The 19362-nt window shown below is 52.7% G+C and overlaps 1 protein-coding gene across 2 annotated transcripts in view; it reads right to left on the bottom strand.

Annotated features, from left to right (window-relative positions):
• Positions 1–19362, bottom strand: part of ATP2A3 (ATPase sarcoplasmic/endoplasmic reticulum Ca2+ transporting 3) — a 51871-nt gene that overhangs the window by 11906 nt on the left and 20603 nt on the right. For both annotated transcript variants that reach the window (XM_061355489.1, XM_061355490.1), the window contains exons 6-18: positions 17908–17988; positions 16668–16753; positions 15724–16188; positions 9889–9977; positions 6901–7003; positions 6526–6657; positions 4533–4658; positions 3274–3492; positions 2468–2803; positions 2155–2375; positions 1247–1449; positions 1051–1136; positions 322–455 (exon numbers count right to left, since the gene is read on the bottom strand). In XM_061355489.1, coding sequence (XP_061211473.1) covers positions 322–455; positions 1051–1136; positions 1247–1449; positions 2155–2375; positions 2468–2803; positions 3274–3492; positions 4533–4658; positions 6526–6657; positions 6901–7003; positions 9889–9977; positions 15724–16188; positions 16668–16753; positions 17908–17988 — 2281 coding nt within the window. The remainder of the gene's footprint in view (positions 1–321; positions 456–1050; positions 1137–1246; positions 1450–2154; positions 2376–2467; positions 2804–3273; positions 3493–4532; positions 4659–6525; positions 6658–6900; positions 7004–9888; positions 9978–15723; positions 16189–16667; positions 16754–17907; positions 17989–19362) is intronic.

Genomic DNA, 19362 nt, shown 5'->3' with positions numbered 1-19362 from the left:
CTGCCCCTTTTCAGGCTTTTCAGTGAACTGGATCTGGACACAAATCCCAACACAGCCAGCCATGTATGGATTAGGACCGGTCATTAACATACTCAAACCACTAACAGATGTGGATCCAGTCCTTCCTCCACCATTGTCAGCAACAGCACACTGGCTTGGAGGAGTTTATCTATGGCAAGCCCAGGGTACCCCTGTGAGGATCCTCCAAGTGGCTCTTTTGAATCAAAGCAAAGCCCTCAGGTTACCAGCAGATGCTCAAAGAGGCCCTGCACAAAAAGGGTCATGCACAGCACATTCAGAGCAACCCTGTGGCCACACTACCTGTTCAGAGCGTTGCACATTTCGATTGTCACCAGCACAGACAGAGCCATCGTGGTCGGGTAACGGGACTCGAAGATCTCACAGTCAATTCCTTCAAAGATGGGGTTGTCCTCAGTGCACCTCATGAAGTTCCTCTGTCGGCACAGGAAAGAGCTGGTAAATACACTGCAGAGCAGCAGCGCAGGGAAGGCAGGAAAGAGGAGGAACAGGTCGACTGGTTGGGGGCACATGATGAACCTTCATTATGAGGGTTGCTGTTAAATATCCCTCAGGGCAGAGCAACTGAAAGAACTGCCTAAAGTGACCCAGCTTCTGCTGTGGCTGGGGCTTTAGGGTTGTGGCTAGGTAGGGGCTTAGAGATTTTCATGTGCAGTTAAAAAGGTGTTTGAGCACACACACGTCTCCATCAAAAATACATCTTCCATTGCATGTTGTTGTGATGGCACCCGCTTTCCCACCACCATGTTTGGACCTGCAATAATGAAAAATCAATCCTTTTCAATGGGGGATCAGGTACAGGAGCTATTTTCAGCTTGTTTGAATTGTTTTCCCCACCATACTGGTCACTGGCAGGAGCAAGGCTGGAATCGAGCCTGAGGGAGAGAATTTGCTTTTATATTTTGTCTTTTCCAATGGGAATATTGCACAACTGCAGAAGAAAGGCGGAGGAAATATCCCAGTGCCTGAATCCATGCCCTCACCCATCAGCCCATTCCCTTCCCGACTCACCAGCTGATGGAAGGAGACCTGCGGTCCCTCAGCGTCGTACAGGAACCACCAAGTCGCTGCGCCCACTGTGGCCAGGCCCACGTACACTGCAGCCAAGAGAGACACCCTTACCCCCAGCACCCAGCAAGGGACCCCCTGCCCCACGACAGCCCATGCCTATCCTCATCCTCTGCCCATGGTGCCCAAAGGGGCTCACCTCCGACAGCCAGGTAGCGGAAGAAGAGCCAGCCGCTGATGAGGGGCTCCTTGGGGTTGCGGGGCTGCTTGTCCATGATGTCCAGGTCAGGGGGGTTGAAGCCCAGTGCAGTGGCCGGCAGCCCATCAGTCACCAGGTTCACCCACAGCAGCTGCACGGGGATGAGGGCCTCGGGGAGGCCCAGGATGGCTGTAAGGAAGATGCTGCAGGGTAAAAACCAGAGATGCCAGATTAGACAAGCCAGAGAAAGTGTCTGTGTTGTGTAAGGGGAGAGCAAACAGGTACACTGGATCCAAATACCCCAAACTCAATATTCACCCAAAGCCCTGCAGATGAACTCGAAGCCCCCAAGTCAAGAACCAGAAGTCCAGGACTGAATTTTGCAGCTAAAAGCTGTTCCTGTTGCTGTTCAAGCTTGCTTTGCAGTTAAAACCAAACCACTTATATCCCCATGGCCACGTGGGTTCCAGTTCCCAGCACAAACACCCCTCCTGAAACAAAAGGGTGAAGGATGCTCAAGTGATCCCAAGGCTGTGCCCATGTTGCTGAGGATGGCACTGGTTTAACTGGGAGGGATGGGCAGGGATGAGGCAGCTACTCAGGCCCCGATGCAAAGTGCAGTGGTGCAAGCTGGTGGCAACAGCCTGTGCACAAATATCTGTACTTATCTCAGACACTGGGCTTAAATAGGCAATGGATTAACTAACCAGTTCCCGGGAGGTGGCATGACTATAAAACTACAAAAGAAATGTCCCCTTGCCCATGGGGAATGAGACAAGGCATGGCTGCTCCATTTGGTACCCAGGGTTAGTTCTGGGCATCACATGATGGCAGGAGTAGGGGATACGGATAGGACTGCAGGTCATTTGTTCCAGCTGCTTTTCCCCCCCGGTGTTGTGCCCACTCACCAAACGACTTCCCCGACATTGGAGGAGATGAGATAGCGGATGAACTGCTTCATGTTGTTGTAAATGGCCCGGCCCTCCTCGACGGCTGACACGATGGTGGAGAAGTTGTCATCAGAGAGCACCATCTCGGCAGCTGACTTGGCAACGGCGGTGCCTGACCCCATGGCAATGCCAATCTCTGCTTTCTTCAGGGCTGGGGCATCGTTGACACCATCGCCCGTCTGCAGGAAGCCATGATTAATGGGGTGCAAAGGATTGGACCGGGCAGAGAGGAGGGGCCCAGGAGGTGGTGGGGTGCCCCTGGAGGACTCACCATGGCGGTGATCTCATGGAAGGACTGGAGGTACTCGACGATGCGGGACTTGTGCGCTGGCTCCACACGGGCGAAGCACCGAGCATCACGACACGCCTGCCGCTGCGCCTCGGGAGACAGCTCATCAAACTCCCGGCCTGTGTAGGCTTTGCCAGCCACGTCCTCAGTCTCGGAGAAGATGCTGATCCTGCGGCAGATGGCCACCGCTGTGCCCTTGTTGTCACCGGTGATCATGATGACGCGGATGCCGGCCTTGCGGCACATCTCGATGGAGGAGGTGACCTCCTTGCGGGGAGGGTCCAGCATCCCCACGCAGCCCACGAAGGTCAGGTTGTTCTGGGTGGGGGAAAACAGCCCCAGATTCACATTAATCCTCCCAGGATGCAGCCGCTTCCCTCTCCACTGTGAAACCACCCCAGGCATGGGGATTTCCCCAGGAGGAAACTTTCATGAGGTTTCTACCAACAGCAGCATGGATGCACCCTATAACCCAATGCAATGGGATGATCCCAGCCATGCTGCCACTCCTCACACTGTTTTGCTTCACTCCCCTCCTCCCTGTGCCTCTTGGTGGTCCCCAGGCCCCTCTCAGGCAGTCACCCCTTGGGATGGTTTCCCACTGGCATGGGGCTGTTGGCTGTGGGACAACTGCAACAGAGCTCTGAACCAGTTAGTAGAGCTGAGCCATTGCACTGCCTGCTGCCCAGAGAAACCAGACGGGAAACACTGCTGGGGCAGCTGGAGGTAGCTGGGAAATCTTTGGGAATAAGGGAAAAATCTCCTGGAGAAAGCCCCCAGTGCCGTACCTCGTAGTGGACGAAGGCAGCGGAGTCGTGCAGCTGCATGGTCTCCCTGCGGACAGGCGAGTCGTGCGTGGCCAGGGCCAGGCAGCGCAGCGTGTCAATGCCCATGCCCCAGTCCCGGATCCTGCCCAGGATCTTCTCCCGCACCGGGGCTGTCAACGGGACCTTGGTGGTGCCCACACGGACATGGGTGCAGCGCTCAATCACGCTCTCCGGGGCACCCTGGGGAGCAGAGGAGGGCTTAGAAGCGAACCAAGAGGATGAGCATCTCTTGCCAGCACCGAAGGGAATGCGGGAGGGAGGGAGGGGAGGCACCAAGTTTGGGCAAAGGGGAAGGAAATCTCTCCCAAAGTCCAGCGTGCAGATCCTGGTGCTGCAGCTCAGTGCACTAGATGGCAGCCTCAGACCAAGCACACTGCATCAGGTTCCCAAGCAACAGGATCTGCTCTGCAGGGGATCCCGCCAAACCTACATGTCTTCCCGGGATGCTCCCACACCACAGACCCCCTCTCAGAGCAGGGCTATAAATCTCTGCTGACAAAACAGCATCTCTGCTGCCTGCAGAATGCTTACTGGATGCTTGTGATGCCTTTGTAATCCAAGAAAGCCTGTCCTCTAGCATCACAGCATCTCACCCCATCCCTTCCGACCTTACAAAGGACCCCCTCAAGTTTCCTTATAATATAAAACTTGAAATCCTTCTATTGCTCCTCTTAAAAAAGCTCATCCAGGACTGCCAGGGCACAGATGCTGTTGGCTTGGGAGGGTCCTGACCTGGCCTGGAGGACAGAGTTCACCAACCCAGAAGATCTCTCAGTGGGAACAACAATATACAAATCTTCTCAGAGTCAGCCAGGGGAAATTCCTGCTGCATCTCTTCTTGGGAAGAAAATGCCCTTTAAAACACTATTTTATTTCTGGTTACAGTGGAAAGCTGGACATCACCCTTTGGGCATTTCTGGTGTCCAGAGGGTCCAAGCCTTTAATAAAGGCAAGTTTTGCACTGGGGCAGCTCTCCCCTGGCCCCAGCACCAGCACACTCAGCATCTTTTTCTCCCTCTAAATCACTTTATCTCCTTTTTCCTCCTCCTATTACTGCAAAGACTAACCCCCTCCCTGCCCACCCCAGTCTGCCTGGACCCCAGACAGCTAAGGGAGGAGACAAACTGCAAAGCATCACTGCCCATTGCAGCAAGGGCAAAATCCTGCTGGGGTGTGATGGGGAAGGAGGATCCTGCAGGGTGCTGAGGGTGCTCCCTTACCTTGACAAACATCTTGCTGCCAGTGGAGTTGTGGCCGGGGCCGGTGGGTGTGCAGTACACAGACATGGACTTGCGGTCACGGGAGAACTCCAGGGTGCATTCCTTCTTCATCAGCTGCTTGATCACCTGCGGGGACAGCAGAGGGCTGAGCTGGGATGTGACTGGGACACGGCAGTTGGTGCTCTCCATCTAACAGTCCATCACATTAAGAGCAGCTGAGGCTCTAACCAAGCTCATTTCAGGACATGCTAATTTCCAGCTAAGCAATAACAATCATTCCCTCACATGATACCTACAGGTTTGCAGGGCAATGGCAGAGCAGGGGCTACCCCAGCACATGGACCCATGGGCACAGGCAGTGCCCACAGACAGGTTCCTGCACCTCAACACTCCCAAAACCCCACCACCACAAACCAGGCTCCACTATCGCTACTCATTAAATACTTCAGGAGCCAAATGCTCAGCACGGTAGCAGCCAATCCTCCTCAACCAGATCCCTTCTCTCATCCATGATGGCATCACAACTCCCCTTCTGGAAGGACACATCTTGCCCCAAAAAAGCCACTGAATGAGGAGGACATCTGGGTCCAATCCAAAGTATTTTCAGGAGAGAGCAGTGAGAACGTTGATGCCAACCTTACTGCTTATACAATTATGTTTTGTTGCCAGGAAGGTCTTGCTTGTGACAGGGACACAACCAGCTTCTTGAACAGGACTTTTACAGCAACTTAAGTGTAAATACATCAGTGAAAGGGCAAAAAACCTCCTCCTTTTGGAGTAAAACCTTGCAAGTTCAAAGTTAAATGGATGCTCCTACTGCAGCGAGGCTGTGAGCAGGAGCTGGGAGGTAGACGTGAATTTGTCCATGTAAAATGCCAGCACTGTCTGTGCATGTTCCAGGCAAACACCAAGAGGCTCCCAAAGGCCAAACCCAGCACAAGGCACAAGTGCAGTGGCTCCAGTGGGTGCTGTGCCCATAAAAGCAGGGCTGTCCCCACTGTACTGCACACTCAGCACAGCAGCAAGGACACCTGGGAGCAGCTGCTGTGGAAACCCCAAAATCCCATTGGAGACTTCAAATCACAGAGCCACTGAGCAGAAGCAAGAAGCAGTGAAGAATTGCTGCCAGGAAACTCCAAGGAAGGGGGTTCTGTCCCTGCATGACACAAGAGTAAGGAGAGAAGCTCCAGTAACCAACCCCAGCCTGAGAGGCAGCGCAGTGATGGGTACACATAACCAAGCTGGACTGATATATGGCTAGGAAATTCCATCTCCCTTATCAGAAAGGAGGCAGGGGATTTATTATGACCTGCTCTGGCCTATCTGGGGAGGAAATGCCAGAACAGGGAGCCCTTCCTTCGAGCAAGCAAAGTCATTATGAGATCTAACAGCATGATACCAAAGCTGAGTAAATCCAGACATGAAATAAAGTGTGTTTTCCCCGGAAGGACAGGGAGATACTGGAGAGCTGGAGTAAGGAAACAGCCACGTTGTGGTTTAAACTGAACCCAGGAGAAGCCAGCACGGGGTATTTTCACATCAGAAATAGGTGTTTCCAAAGAGCAAGCCTTGTTAAGGCAGGGGTTTGGTTCATGCTGTGGAGGACAACTGCTCAGTGCAAACTGGGCACCTAAAGATTTGCTGTGGAGCTATAAAACTCCAAACCTCTGCATCCAGAGCTCTGGACACTGTCGAGGGGGTCTCTCTGAGATGAGCAGGGACTAGACTGCGTTTGAGCCTCAGGAATCACCTGGTCCAAAGCTCCCATGTGGACCCAGATTTGTTCCCCCAGCCCTGGCATCACCCCCCAGGGTCATTTCCCTACCTGCTTCAAAACCGGCTCAGGCCCCTTGTGAGCCAGGGAATTTCACCCTGTGGCAGGTCAGTTCTTAGACCATTGCAATGGTTACTGCTCAAAGAACAGTCGTCCCAAAGCCTTCCTCTCCCTTTCGTCCCCCAGCACTGGGGCTCACAGGGGCTGCACCCCACTCACCGAATTGCAGGCGTTGGCTCGCTCCACCTTGGACAGTTTGCTGATGTCAGTGTTGAAGACATTCATCTTCTCCACCAGGCACGTCAGGGCTGTTTCAGTGGCTTCCCCCACCTTCTCATAGACTTTTTTTGACTAGAAAGCATTAAAAAAACCCCAAAACTTAAGCTTTAGAGCACGTCCTCTACCTGCTGCACTGACCAAGGATGCTGCCACCCACTGCACCACCCTGGGGCTCCCAGAGCCTCGCCCTGCGACGAGTTGAAGCCAAGGATGGGCATCCCAAAGGACAAACCTCCACTGGCTTTGCCCTGAAGTGGCCCAAAGCTCAAGGAAAAGCATCCCCTGTCCCCCACACTGCCCCAGTGCCCCCCGCACCTCGTTGTAGTCCAGTGAGGAGTCGTTGCAGAGGGCGCAGATGGTGGCCAGCTCCACCAGCCCGTCGTACTGCCCGCACTGCACTGGCTGCTCGTCCTTCAGGCTGTGGGGAGGAAACAACACTCAAACCTCACACCAGCTCTCACGGTTAAATAAGCACAGAATCACAGCCTGGTTTGGGTTGGAAGGCGCCTGATAGCTCATCCAGTGTCAACCCCCTGCCATGGGCAGGGACACCTTTCACTGGAGCAGCTTGCTCCAAGCCCCTGTGTCCAACCTGGCCTTGAACACTGCCAGGGATGGGGCAGCCACAGCTTCTCTGGGCACCCTGTGCCAGCGCCTCAGCACCCTCACAGGGAAGAGCTTCTGCCTAAGAGCTCATCTCAGTCTCCCCTCGGGCAGGTTCAAGCCATTCCCCTTGGCCTGTCCCTACAGGCCCTTGTCCCAAGCCCCTCTCCAGGTTTCCTGCAGCCCCTTTAGGCACTGGAGCTGCTCTCAGGTCTCCCCTTCAGGAGCCTTCTCTTCTCCAGGCTGACCCAGCCCAGCTCTCTCAGCCTGGCTCCAGAGCAGAGCTGCTCCAGCCCTCCAGCATCTCCGTGGCCTCCTCTCTCCTATATATCCCTTGTAATGTTTTCTGATAAGTGGGAGAAGGAGCTCTGTTAAAGCCTCAGGCTTGGCAATAAATACTTGCATTCATATTTTGTGCTTTACTAAAACACGGCAGGACTAAGTTGCAAATAAAGTATCATAGGAGGCAAATAAACTCTAGAATTGGCCCCAGAATAACAGGGGCTGCTGAAGAGCCCAAACCAGCATTAGACCTGAAAGCAGGAGCTGCCAAAAGGCTGATGATGAAGACGATGGACAGAAAAGGGGAAAGGAATTCAAATTTCATGTTAATGTCCACTCCCCTGGGGATTTCCAGTTGCTGGGGATCCAGACGAGCTGTAGAACCGGCAGCAAGTCCCTTCTCCTCCCCTTGATGCTGCTTTGTGCTCTGGTGAGCTGAAGGGCACCCAAGGGAGCATTTAAGAGCAGCAGACAAATTTAACAGCTGCATTGCTGCGGCTGCTTCCAAGCAAGTGGCAAACTGTGGCCTTTGCTTCCTAAATAGCAGCTCTTTGCTATGTAAAGGAACATAAACATCGAGGGAAAGGAGCAGCCCTGAGCACACCAGGCAAAGCTGGATGCTGCCGCTTGCCCAGTGGCAGAAATAGGAGTGGTGGTTTTCAGGGGAAACAACAAATGATCCCAGTTCCAGGAGAGGTAACTGCAGGTTAAAGCTGCATAAAACCCAGCCAGGTCAACTGCTTGCTGGAAAAATAATTTGTCAGGCATTTATTAGGATTAGTTTATTCCACTGCTGGTTCCCAATGGAAAGAACATTTTGGAGCCCTTGTAACAGCTCAGGAGCGGAAAACAGGGAGCGGCCAAGGGAATCTGAAAACCCCGTTTGCTGAGGGACAAGAAGCTGCAATGGGCTGACAAGGGGCAGGGGAGAGCCACTGCCTCCTGCCCAAAGGATGCTGCCCAGCCCTGGTCATGGGTATGGGAAAGGCAGGGGGTGGAAGGAAGAGCCTGCAGATCCTCTGGCCAAGGTTGTCATGTTTTGGAAGGTGGAAATTCCAAGGATGGCTTCTGCTGTGTGTGATCCCCTGAGTATGGCTGGGAAGGGATGGGGGAATACGTCCTGATTATCGGCTGTGCCTGCACAGAGCTGGGAAAAGCATCAGCAAAGGTGCTGCTGGATGGGTGCTGTGCAGGGATGTGAGCAAAACCTAGGTCAAGCACGTAATATCTGCCACGCTGAGGCCAGGCTAAAGCAAACCGATCATTTCAGTCCCACCAGCCTCAGGGGAGTAGGGGGGTTTATCTCTGTGACACCTAAGCGAGCCCTCACATCACCCTCAATGCATGATACAAGCACAGGGCTGAAGCAAAACTCAAAAGCAACAGGAATTGTTGCACACAATGTGGAGCCTCCCTGCAGGCAGTCTCAGAGGAATGGGACACTGAGCTTCAGAGTTCATTCCCTCAGTCCTCACTGAATTGAAACACAGATTGATACCAGCTCATGTCCTGCCTCACTTTGTAATGAAGATTCCCAGCCAAGGATCAAATTGGCTCTATAAATATTCATGAAATTAAGTCTGAGCCTGGGTCACTGCTCCACAGAGCAGAAGGGACCATAGTGAAGAACGTGTCTGGGATCACACAGCAAAGGGAGCAAAGAGTGCTTCAACCACTGGCTGAGCTTCCTCCTTCCTCACACTGGGGAGCATCACTTCCTTTCAAAGGAGAGGAATAAATAAACTCAATGGCAGAAAACCCCACGTGTATAATAACACACCAGGGAAAAGCCCCCATCTCCCTCAAAAACTCATCCTGACATCAGCAGGATGGTGCCTGGGCACAGCAGCCATCTCGGCCATACCTGCAGAGCACGTGGGGCTTGGGGAGTGCTCTTCTGCCAGGGTTTGTAGGCATTTGCAAGTCCCTCCACACATCACTGGCTCCCAGACAAGCTGGCCCTGGGTCCTGCTTGAAGCAGGGGCAACACTTGCCAGCCAGTACTGAAAACATGCAGGCTTCTGAAACTTGGAGAATGAGCACGTACTGTGAAAAGCCTCGTTCATCGCTATTCCCACACTTGACATCTTCCCTGTTTCAGAATCAGGCTTGTTGTATCAGGATTGCTAACAAAGGGAGAGACAAGCATGTGGGAGCCCTTCTGCTGAGCAGCAGGAGGGCAGCAGGCAGAAATGGGGTGTATGCCCTCCACATTGTGTTGGGAAGGGACTAACCATGAGGGATGGGGAAGCAGTTGCCGTGGCTTTCACTCACAGCAAAGGGCAATCACCCAGCAACTGCAAGCCTGGGGTTCCCCAGCCATAGGCACAAGCTTGACCCTTCTGTCTCCCCCCTGACCTTTCTGCCAACCCAGGGCTACCCTGTGTTACCCGTGCAGCAGAGGGGACCCACACTCACATCTGTCCTTCAGGGGCATAGGTGGAGCCGGTGATGCTGAACTCATGCAAGCTGCACTGGGTGCCCTCCACCTTCTCCATAATGAACATCTGCGAGAGGGAAAGATGGAGACAGAGCATCAGGCAGTGACTTGTTGGTACAACCCATGTGCCCAGGATGGAGACACGCCAACCAGTACCACCCCAGCACTGCCCTGGGCTCAGCACCCTCCCTGGTCACCCCCAGCTCCTGGCTGTTCCCAAATCCTTCCACTTCTCTTCTGCCTTTTACATGTTCACCTCCTCCAGCTCTTTTTTTCCATTGGAGAGGAGCGATGCCGAGCCAGTTCCTAAGAAGGTGGCTGTGTTTTTCTTGGAGCAGAGAAGGAGCCAGGTCCAGCTTTCCACTCCTGCCCCGGCTGCCCTGGAAAGCCTCTGCAGGGCAGGATCCATCCAGCTGCCCCTGCCACCCTTTCCCAGCTCTTGGCCACCGGCTTGCCGTGTATGCTACTGGGCTCTCAGCTCTGCTCCAGGCACTGGCAGTGTGGCAGCTCAGTAATAAAGCCCCTGGGAGCAGTACAAGCCCCACATGCTCCATTTTTAGTGAGTTTTGCCTTTCAAACTTCCTTCCAGTTTCTCTCTTACTGCTACACTGAAAGCAAGAACCCCCCCAAACCTAAACCACAATACAAATTCCCCTCTCCCCAAGCTGTCCCAGACCCCATTGCCCCTTCCTAGCACAGCCCATCCTTTGGGGCAGCCTCCAGCTGGAGCAAGAGCAGTGCCTGACCCCAGCCAAGGCGACACTTTGGCGACGCTTGTTTCTGCTTAATCATTATTTATGACCCAGGTTGAGGCCAAAAAGTAACATAATAAATAAATAAAATTGGTGTGGTGAATGTGTTTTCCCGGCTGCAATTGCCTGTCGGGAGCAGCCAGGAGGGAGCCTGATTTTCCTCTGGTTGTTTGAGATGTTCCCCAGGAGAGGGAAGCAACTTCAGCTGAAGAAACTGGGTGGCATCACTCAGCACCAGAGGTGCAACAGATCTGGGTACCAGCCATTTCTTTAACACAGTGAGTTTTAGTGTTTTGTTTAATTGACTGTTATTATTAATTATTGTTAACTATAAGAGGGCACCCCACCATAGAGACATCCCCATGCAGCCCAGTATCCCCAGATGCAAGCTTAGAGCTAAGCCGAAAAGGTCAAGCTTAGTGAAGCACACTTACAGCAGGTTTAGCACCAGGACACTTTGGTGGGTTTTCTCATCTCCACATTCTACACGGTTGGGCAAATCAAAGCAGGAGGCTCAAACCAAACGTGAATACTTCTGAGCCAAAGCAACCTCCCTATGGATCCACAGCTGCACAGATAATTGCAGATACTGCATTTGCTAGGCTACTGCCCTCAGTGCCTTTCTCAGAGCCCATCCTGGAGACCTCTCAGCATTCAAAGAAAATCAAGGGCTAAACAGATGTCCCAGATGTCTCTGCTGAGGCAGTGAGCTCCTCTGGCAGGAGGTGCAGCCACTAAAATGCATGAAGAACCTCAACAGAAACCTCCCTAAGATGACTATTCCAGAAACCAAGGTGAAGTGTGGCACTTACTTTGAGCCAGCACCAAAAAGGATCTTCAAAGGCTGAGCATCCTTCATCTCTTTTTGAGACATCCAATGCCATAGGCGTTCCAGAGAGCCAAAACCTTCTGGTTTGTTCAGAAAATGGAATCCTGTGCTCAGAAATGCCACCCAGGCTCATTTACTGAAAAACCTGGAAGCATCCACCCCAGGCACTGGTGGTTTTGCCTGATAGGAGCCTGTTTGTTTCCAGCCGCTCATGGCTACAAAACAATTCCTATTTTTACAATAGCAGTTTTCTTATTTAAAAAAAAAAAAAAAAGGGAAAAAGAAAAAATATAAAAGTCATTCCAGGCCCTTTATTTTTCCATGCCTCTTTAAAAGAGGTGCTGTGTAACCCACAGCAACCAGAGGTTACAGCACTTTTCCTGCCTGCTCCCAGCTTGTGCGACTGGCAGGGGATGGGCAGCCAGGGCACTGCAGAGGTGTTGGCAGGGGTTTGAGTGGTGTTTTAGCACTGAAAAGGGGTCAGGTTTGCAGGCAGGGGAAGCAGTCCAGAGGAAATAGCTGTGTCTTCATCTGTGAAGAGGGCAGGTAAGGTTTCCATCACAGAAATAATATAAATAGTAACAGGAGCAATAGGAGGAGGTGGCAAAGCTGCACGCTGCAGCTTGGTTTGTGGAGGCTGACAAGAGATGCTCACAGAGACCTTTTGCATTGCCATGTCGAACACCAGCTCCAGCATCCAGCCAGCATCACCCCACGGCTTCCCTCTGCTCACCCCCATAACCCTTTTAAAACCACGCTGGTGATTTGGGGGGTTAACAGAACAGGGAGATGGGAAGGAAACCGTTACGAGCATACCCTGCTCCATAAGGGTTTCAGCCATTGCACCTGACAAGTCTTGTCTGGCTCTGGTGCTGTATCACACAGCCAGACACTGCTGGGTGTATTTTTAGATAGCAAAGGGCACCCATGGATGCACCGTCTGCAGGCTTGCAGGGAAGGAGATGTGAAGGATACATCTGCACATTTCTGTAGTACCTTCAAAAGAAGTACTCATCAAAAGGCAGACAAGAGAGGATTGCTGTCTGGAATAGTAAGAGGCTGCAATCAGCAGTCATTTACCCATCAATCAGCCCACGGATCAGCATCATCTTCCTCCTGCGCTGGAAGCAGCCCCGGCACCCATCAGTAACTGCCAGAGCCCCTGGGAAACCCCCAGCAGGGTCTCCCATTAATTAGCACTGGTTTAGACAGAGAGCACTGCTGAATCAAGGCAGTGCCCTGGAGATTTAAAAGCAAATAGTGCCCACACAGCCCCCGACTGGCTGCGCTGGGAACAGGAGTTCGCACATACAGGCTCTGCTACAAGGTTTATTGAGGATAAACCCCTTTCTGCTCATGTTCCCCAAAACACCACCTCAGAGGCATCCAATCATCACCTCCCTCTCCCAGCCATTAGGCTCCTCTCCAGCCCTGTCCTGCTCTGCCCTACACAGCAACAGCCCCAAGCCTCCACAGCCACACTCACATCTCTGCTTCAGGTCCTGACTTTCAAACACCACCCTCGAGCTCCTGGAAAATGAAGCTATGATGCATAAAAGGTGCTGAAAGTTTTAGGAGAGTGATTTAAATGTGCAAGAGCAAAGCTGCAATGCTTCTCTGCCCCTTCTGCCCCTGCCAGACTCCCATCACTCCCAACCACATAGTTATTTAATAGCTGGGAGAAGGCTGTTCCTGGTTGCTCCACACCATAGGCTGGGTGAGATGGTGGTCTTGGAGACCCCAGCTGACTATAAGGTGAGTGACACAAACCATAGGCTCAATCTGATTTAATAAGTGGGGTTTTGGCTTTACTGTGATACTGCACAGCTGTAACCTCTGGTGGACGTGAGATCAGAGCAAAAGCACCAGGATTTTGGCCGTCCCATGTGGACGAGGCCCTGGCATAAGGCACTTGAGTGGGCACATCACGGCTTCACCCCTGCTGACTACCTGGCATCCACATGCACCCTGCTGAGCTGGCTCTGCTGCATCCCAGCTACGAAATCCAGACACCAAGTGCGACTCAGATCCAGCAACAGAGCTGAGGGTTTAAAAACAGACCTAAAGCCTTTTAAGAGTCACTTTACAGCTCTACAGACCTGACGCCAGTAGTGAGGTGTAGAGGGCAAGCACTGCTTGGCACCATACCCTGGCTGAGCAGCTGCACTCAGTCAAATTTAACGTGTGAGTTAATGAAATCACACACAATTAATGCATTTTCCCAGGCTATCAATAGGCTTTTGTGGCTTTTCACCCCCGTGGCTGAGCAGCTGCTGGGGCAGGAGCATATCCAGGACACAACAGCACCACAGCACAAATATTTACCCACCCACTGCTCAGCAGAGCCATCAGCAGTCCCTGGGCTGCCCGTATCAACATGGGAATCCCTCTCCATTAAACATTAACAGCCACGTCCGTGTGTCCCCGGGCCAGCCCGGCTCTTGCTATTGCACCCTGGGAGTCAGGAATCAGCCAAGTGAATAACATGGATATTGGAATGGGGCTGTGGGGAGATGGGGTGGATGATACACTGAATTTTTAATTTAATTGAAGTTCATTCTGCAAATGATGCCTGATGCTAAAGCCCCTCATGCATGCCACTGCCCCACTCCGTCCCCTCCTGCCTTCTCCTTGTCTCAGCATCCCTAATGTTGCCTCTCCTGATCGTGCCACACTGCAAGAGATGGTAGCACTTCCTTCTGAGTTCAAGGAGCAGATCCTCCAGTAGGAAGTGTTTTGGAGAAGGCATGGTCACTCCCACCTCTCCTCCTGCAGTCTGCAGAGCTGAAGAGAGCACAAATACTGGGGTCACCCTTTACTTCCTTCCCTGCATCACCAGATCAGAAAATGGACTGGTGGGAACATGTGGGCAACTTGGCCACTGCCTCATCCCAGCAGTGTCTCATTTTAAATCATTTACAGAAGAGGAATATCAGATGTTTCCAGTCATCTGTATTTTGCGCTGAGCAAACCAGTGGCCAAAGCCCATGGCCAGTTTGCAGCAGGATCACAGCTTCCCACCGCGCTACCAAAGTGTCAGAGAGGAGGAATGGTGGCCAGGTCCATTTTTCCCCACAGCAACACATTTTCCAAGGTTCTCCTATAAAACTGACATGCCAAGGCCATGAAGAAAAGCTTTCCTGAGACTTGAGCATTAATGGGGAAACTGAGAAGTACTTGGATGGTCCAGGCTTTCCTAACAAGTCACCTCCCCATGCAGCCAGGCAGGCAGCAGCAAAGCTCTCTGGTAGACCAGGAGCCTTCAGTCTCTTTGCCAAACCACCCCAGTGCTCCCTCTGCCAGAAGAGCTTTTCAGTCCAAGCCCAGCTGCACGCATCTGCTGATGGCAGACCTTCCACCAGCAGAGGACAAGTAACCAAAGCACCTTCTCACCAGGTCATGGGCATCTTCTCTTAACCCATGGATTTCTACACAAGCTTTGTCACAAACTCACACATTGCAGTGACCCTACACATTTTGATCTCATGGGTCCAGGCTTTGCAATTTCTCCCTGGTTTGGTAAAAAACAGGGGGAAATGGGCAAGAGGGCACAGGAGGCAATCCTGCTGGCATCTCCAGGAGCTCTGTCTCAACTCCACATCCCAGCAGGAAGAAATGCTCTCTCAGAGGTAGCCCTGAAGTAAATCTGCAACATGGCATCTCCAACCTGGTGTGCTCATAAAAATGACTTAGAATCACAGAATCACAGAACAGTTAGGGTTGGAAAGGACCTTAAGATCATCAAGTTCCAACCCCCCTGCCATGGGCAGGGACACCTCACACCATGCCACCCAAGGCCTCATCCAACCTGGCCTTGAACACTGACAGGGATGGAGCATTCACAACTTCCCTAGGCAACCCATTCCAGTGCCTCACCACCCTTACAGGAAAGAATTTCCTCCTTATATCCAATCTAAACTTCCCCTGTTTAAGTTTTAACCCATTAGCCCTTGTCCCATCACTACAGTCCCTAATGAAGAGGCCCTCAATTTTCAAATAACAACCATGCCAAGGGAAGCCATCAGCCTTACTGACCCTGCTCAGGCAGAGAGGAAGCTCAGAGCTTCCTACAAACCATCTTCCATTCTCACCTTCACAGTGCTGATACAAAACAAGTCTGGTCAGGACCACAAAGCCCAACGCCCCATGATGGGGATGGAGCAATGCAGAGTGCTTGGGGGCTTACAGAGCATTCCCCCTGCACCTCAAACCCTTGAGCAGCCAGCACTCACCCGGCAGACAGACATCTGGTTGGTGGTGAGGGTGCCGGTCTTGTCGGAGCAGATGACGGAGGTGCAGCCCAGGGTCTCCACGGAGGGCAGGCTCCGGACGATGGCATTCTTCTTTGCCATGCGCCGTGTGCCCAGTGCCAGGCAGGTGGTGATGACAGCCGGGAGCCCCTCAGGGATGGCAGCCACCGCCAGCGCCACGGAGATCTTGAAGTAGTAGATGGCCCCCCGAAACCAGGAGCCGCCATGCACCGGGTCGCTGAAGTGGCTGACGTTGATGACCCAGACGGCGATGCACACCAGGAAGATCACTTTGGAGAGCTGCTGGCTGAACTCATCCAGCTTCTGCTGCAAGGGTGTCTTCTCAGGCTCCGTCTCCACCATCTGGTTTCGGATCTTCCCGATCTCGGTGTACACCCCTGTTGCAATGACAACCCCTACGGCCTTCCCAGCGGCGATGTTGGTGCCCTGGTAGGGAAGAAAGGGGACAGAGTGGATATGGGGGCATGAAGCCTTTTGGCCTGAGCAGGGAAATGGGGTGCTTGTTGTGAAAGGAGAACATAAGATCTTGGTTAAGGGGAAATGAGACATTCTGGGGTTTTACATAAGCAGCTGGACATCCCTCCTGAGAGCTCTCTCACCCCCTGAGGACCTGACTGCTGTCTGACAGGAGCATGAGCAAGGAGGAAGCCCAAATGCTCCAGGCTCAACCACAAACCTTTTCCCCACCCATAATGCATCCTAACTGATGGAAAACCCACAGTGGTTGCCCAAGGCATTTAAAGGTGTCATAGCCCAAACAAATCAGGTCCTCATGTATACGGGGCTGCTCTTATGGACTTGCACTCCCTTTCTCTGCTCAGAGATCTCCCACCTCCACCACCCTCTTCACTTGGTGGCTCTTTGGAAAACCACCGGCGAGGTGGGGACAGGCGTAAAGGACTTACAGAGAAAAGCATGTTCTTCTTGTCCTGGTTGACAGCCCGGGGGTCAGGGATGGGGTCAGCATGCTTGATCACTGACACAGACTCCCCTGCCAAGACAAGAAGGGGGAGATGAACCACACATGTTTCCTCTCCAGCCTTTGCTCTGAGCCTTTCTAAAGCAGCATTTGGCCATCAAACCATCCATCATGAGGATGTCAGAGCTGGGCCAAGGCGCTCTGAAGATGAGGGCTGCAGAGAAACAAGCTGTGCAGAGCACTAGGAGACATAAGCTCCTACACAGCCCAATGGGATGGTGCCAAATCCCTGTGCCAGGGAGCCCGCAGGTCAGACAGGGATTGTAGGGCAGCACAAAGGGAAAGGTGCCCAAAGGCAGGCTGGATGGGGCCTGGAGCAACCTGCTGTAGTGGAAGGTGTCCCTGCCCATGGCAGGGGACTGGAACTGGATGAGCTTTAAGGTCCTTTCCAACCAAACCAGTCTGGGATTCTATGCAAGCCATTCTACTGAAGGTTTGTATTTTGTTCTTTGCAGATTTGCCCTTTTTCTGCACTTCCTTTTGCCCCTGGAGAATTAAATTAATGTAAAGCCATGTTTTGAGGAGACTGGGCTCCTTTCTTCATATTTTTAACAGTTTTTCTGATTTCCTTCCCTGCTGTCATCTCCTAACTTGATGCATTTACAAAATCATGCAAAAGGGCTGAAACACTGGAAAGCCCTTTTTGTCATCTAATCATTCATAGAATCACAGAACGGTTTGAGTTGGAAAGGACCTTAAAGATCATCTAGCTCAAACCTCCTACCCTTCCTTGACAGCAGAGAGAGATTATTCCTGAAATATCACAGATTATCAGCTTTACAGGCTTTTCCAGAGGGTTGTTTTTTTTTGCTTAAAAAAGAAAGCCCCAAATATTGTCACCTCTCCCTGAAGTCACGAGGCCTCATGCACCAGTGGCCATCATGCAGTGGCTGAATCGGGGCAGAATGGGGAGGAACTGAGCACCTCCTCCTTTGTGTTGCACAGGAAAGCTCCATGCTTTGTGCTTTGCAGGAGGGATGCCCAAGCACCAGGCTCATCTCACCTATGCCATGGTTTTTACGTGATGCTGGGACCTCCCCATTTTGTTCTCCCACCCATTTCCCACCCCAGCAAAGCACTCAGCCCAGGATCAGTCCCCAAATCTGGCTCCAGAGGGAAAGCTCTGCATTCAGCAGCCACCTCTGCCCCAGCAAACATGCACGTACCCGTGAGGATGGACTGGTCAACCCGCAGGGTGGTGGACCGGATTTCAATGATCCGGATGTCCGCTGGCACCTTGTCACCGACTACAAGGACAAGAGAAGAGCAGCTCCATCAGGTGCTCCCAGCTCTGCCCATCACCTTCCCCAGCTGTGGTTTGAGCCGGGTTTGCCAGGACATGTAGCAAAGGAGGAGCTCTGCACGGGGCAGTCAAACCAAGGCATAGCCCTGCCCCCTGCCCTGCATTGCCTGCCCCACCACATCCCGGTCTCTCCTCTTCCCTGCAAAACCCCTACAACACCCTCCACCTTCCCTCTTCCCTGCAGAAACACCCGTACATCCCAGTTTTAGAGCAGCCTGAGCCTCCTGACATCACTCTTAACCCTGTTTCAGGGCTCCGTGGGCTGACTGGAAGCTGTTGACACTGGATGACCTTTCCTGGCTGAGACAAACAGCCATCCACGGCTCCCCTGGCACAGGAGGGTGGTTACGGGTGAAAGCAGCCCCATCAACTCACAGCCACCAATCACCACCCTCTCAGACGCCTGGGCTTCCTTAAGAAAACCATTTAAAGCTCCTTTCCCTGCTGGGTTTCTTCCTCCTGCTCCCTTATCGGCTGGACACAACTGTGCTACAGTGCTTCGGAAACACTGATGCAGAGCAAGCCCTGGCTCAGAGCACTTACATCCCTTACACAACACTGCCGGCTTGGCCGCTAAGGAGCGTCTGAGATCCCAGACTTTAACAAGCACTTCCTCCCAGGGCTCGTAAAACCACCCCTGAGCACAGCAGGATGGGGCTGGCATCGCTCCATCACCAACCACTTATTCCAGCTGCACATCCCGGCGCTCTGGGATGCGGCGTGAAACATCTGCCGTCAGGACAGACCTGCCCTGATCCACATTGCAGCTGGTTTGGGGGGTAGTGGTTAAACACAGGGACCCCCAAAATGTATACTTCATGCACTCAGACTTTGGAACATTTTAATAGGAGCAAAGAGCTCCACTACTCAGGGAGCTTGGCAGTGGGATGGCAAAGCCAGGTCTCCTTGTCCCCTCCTTTTGAATACAACTCATGGGCAGATGAGGAGGGAGGCTGATCCTTTGTGAGGTTCAATACATGCCAGAAATCTGGAGAGGGACTTTTTACAAAGGAATATGGTGACCAGACAAGGGGGGATGGCTTTAAACTAACAAGGGGAGATTTGCAACATCGGGCCCCAGTGCCTTCTGCTCCAGGGTGCACAGTGGATAGCATCCCAGAAAGCTTGCATGGCACAGGACAGACCTCCTGTACAGACCTGGAGGCTGCCATTAGCCAGCCATTGAACACATCACCCGAGCATGGCAAGTCTCCCCTGTGCCAGAAGCCAAGGGAAGGAGAGGAACCAGACACTGCTGGAGCAAAACAGGAGCAGGCAGGTGGTGCAGCACCTGATGGAGCTCCCTCAGCAATGCCCT

Source organism: Neopsephotus bourkii, unplaced genomic scaffold (genome assembly GCF_033783945.1).
Source record: "Neopsephotus bourkii isolate Nb327-2 ecotype Australia unplaced genomic scaffold, CSIRO-AGI_Nbou_v1 NB_804, whole genome shotgun sequence".
Taxonomy (NCBI): domain Eukaryota; kingdom Metazoa; phylum Chordata; class Aves; order Psittaciformes; family Psittacidae; genus Neopsephotus; species Neopsephotus bourkii.
Note: the sequence above shows the minus strand (reverse complement) of the source record. Positions and strands in the feature narration are given on the sequence as shown.